Here is a 1,525-nt window from a genome sequence, read left to right as displayed (position 1 = left end):
CAGCAGCAGCAGCAAGCAGCAGCAGCAGCATCAAGTGCAGCAGCAGCAGCAGCAGCAATTGCAGCAGCAGGAGCAAGTGCAGCAGCAGCAGCAGCAGCAGCAGCAAGTGCAGCAGCAGCAGCAGCAAACACAACAGCAACAAAAACGCAGCAAGGGGAGTAGCGACAGCAATTGTAGCGGATGCAGCAGCAGCAGCAAATGCAGCAGCAGCAGCAAATGCAGCAGCAGCAGCAGCAAATGCAGCAGCAGCAGATGTAGCAGCAGCAAATGCAGCAACAGCAACAAGCACAACAGCAGCAGCTGCTGCTCCAGCAGCAGCAGCACCAACAGCGACATCAACGCTAACAGCAGCAGCACCAGCAACTGCAGCAGCAGCAGCAGCAGCAGCAGCAGCAGCAGCAGCAACAAACCTTGCGTATGCTCCACAGGAAAGAGCAGCACGAGACAGCAGCAGGGGGTCTAGCTTATCTAGTGTATTCTTAACAGCAATCAGTTGGTGCTGCAGCAGCTTCTGCTGCTGCTGCAGCTGCTGCAGCTGCAGCTGCAGCTGCTGCTGCTGCTGCTGCTGCACTGGGGGGCTGTGATTGCTGCTGCTGCCGTTGCTGCCGCTCAGGCTAGCACCTGCGCAAGGAGATACTGCTGCTGCTGCTGCTGCTGCTGCTGCTGCTGCTGCTGTTGGAGTCTGAGTCTTCGCGAGTTGCTGCTGCAGCAGCTGCTGCCGCTGCAGCAGCAAAGGCAGCTGCTGCTCCTCCAGCTGTCGCCTCCATCGTGAGAGCTTCTGCAGCAGCGAGAAAACAGCCTAAGCAGCAGCAGCAGCAGCAACAGCAGCAGCAGCAGCAGCAGCAGCGGTGTGCCAGCAAGGCCTGTGGCCAGCAGCAGCAAACGATCAGCAGCAGCAGCAACGACGGGAGAAGCAGCAGCAGCAGCATCAACAGCATAGGCAGCACAAACGCAGCAACAGCAGCAGCAGCAGCAGCAGCAGGACAGAAGGGCAAGCAACAACCGTGCTGCAGCAGCAACAGCAGCAGAAACAGCAGCAGCAGCAGCAGAAGCAACAGCAGCAGCAGCAGCAGCAGCAGCAGCAACATAAACTAAAGGAGGTAACTCGAGCAAACCTGAATTGTTGAAGCGCTGTCTGCAGCAGCTGCCTTTCGCTGCTGCTGCTGCTGCTGCTGCTGCTGCTGCGGTTGCTGCTGCTGCTGCTGCACCTCCGTCCCACCCTCTGAGCCTCTGACAGCTAACGAATTGCTGCTGCTGCTGCTGCTGGTGCTGCTGCTGCTGCTGCTGCTGCCCACGTTGTGCTGCAGCTCGGTCGCCACCAGCTGCAGCAGCCGCTCACTAAGGAGGGCTCCTGCCTGCAGCAGCAGCAGCAGCAAAAAGCAGCAGCAGACAACAGCTGCAGCAACAACTGCAGCAACAACTGCAGCAACAACTGCAGCAGCAACTGCAGCAGCAACTGCAGCAGGAACTGCAGCAGCATCTTTATGCACATCCAGCAATAAGCAGTGCAGCAGCAGCAGCAGCA

General features: G+C 58.8%; 1 protein-coding gene across 1 annotated transcript in view; it reads right to left on the bottom strand.

Annotated features, from left to right (window-relative positions):
- EMH_0041830 (uncharacterized protein) overlaps positions 1-1,525 on the bottom strand; it is a gene marked incomplete at both ends in the record, with an annotated part of 10,458 nt that overhangs the window by 3,982 nt on the left and 4,951 nt on the right. The window contains 2 exons of the mRNA XM_013495670.1: positions 411-778; positions 1,116-1,355. Of these exons, the coding sequence (XP_013351124.1) occupies positions 411-778; positions 1,116-1,355 (608 nt within the window). The remainder of the gene's footprint in view (positions 1-410; positions 779-1,115; positions 1,356-1,525) is intronic.

This window comes from Eimeria mitis, genomic scaffold (assembly GCF_000499745.2).
Source record: "Eimeria mitis Houghton genomic scaffold, Emh_scaff1688, whole genome shotgun sequence".
NCBI classification, from domain to species: Eukaryota; Apicomplexa; class Conoidasida; order Eucoccidiorida; family Eimeriidae; genus Eimeria; species Eimeria mitis.
The sequence above is the reverse complement of the archived record's forward strand: the minus strand, read 5'-3'. Positions and strand labels throughout refer to the sequence as shown.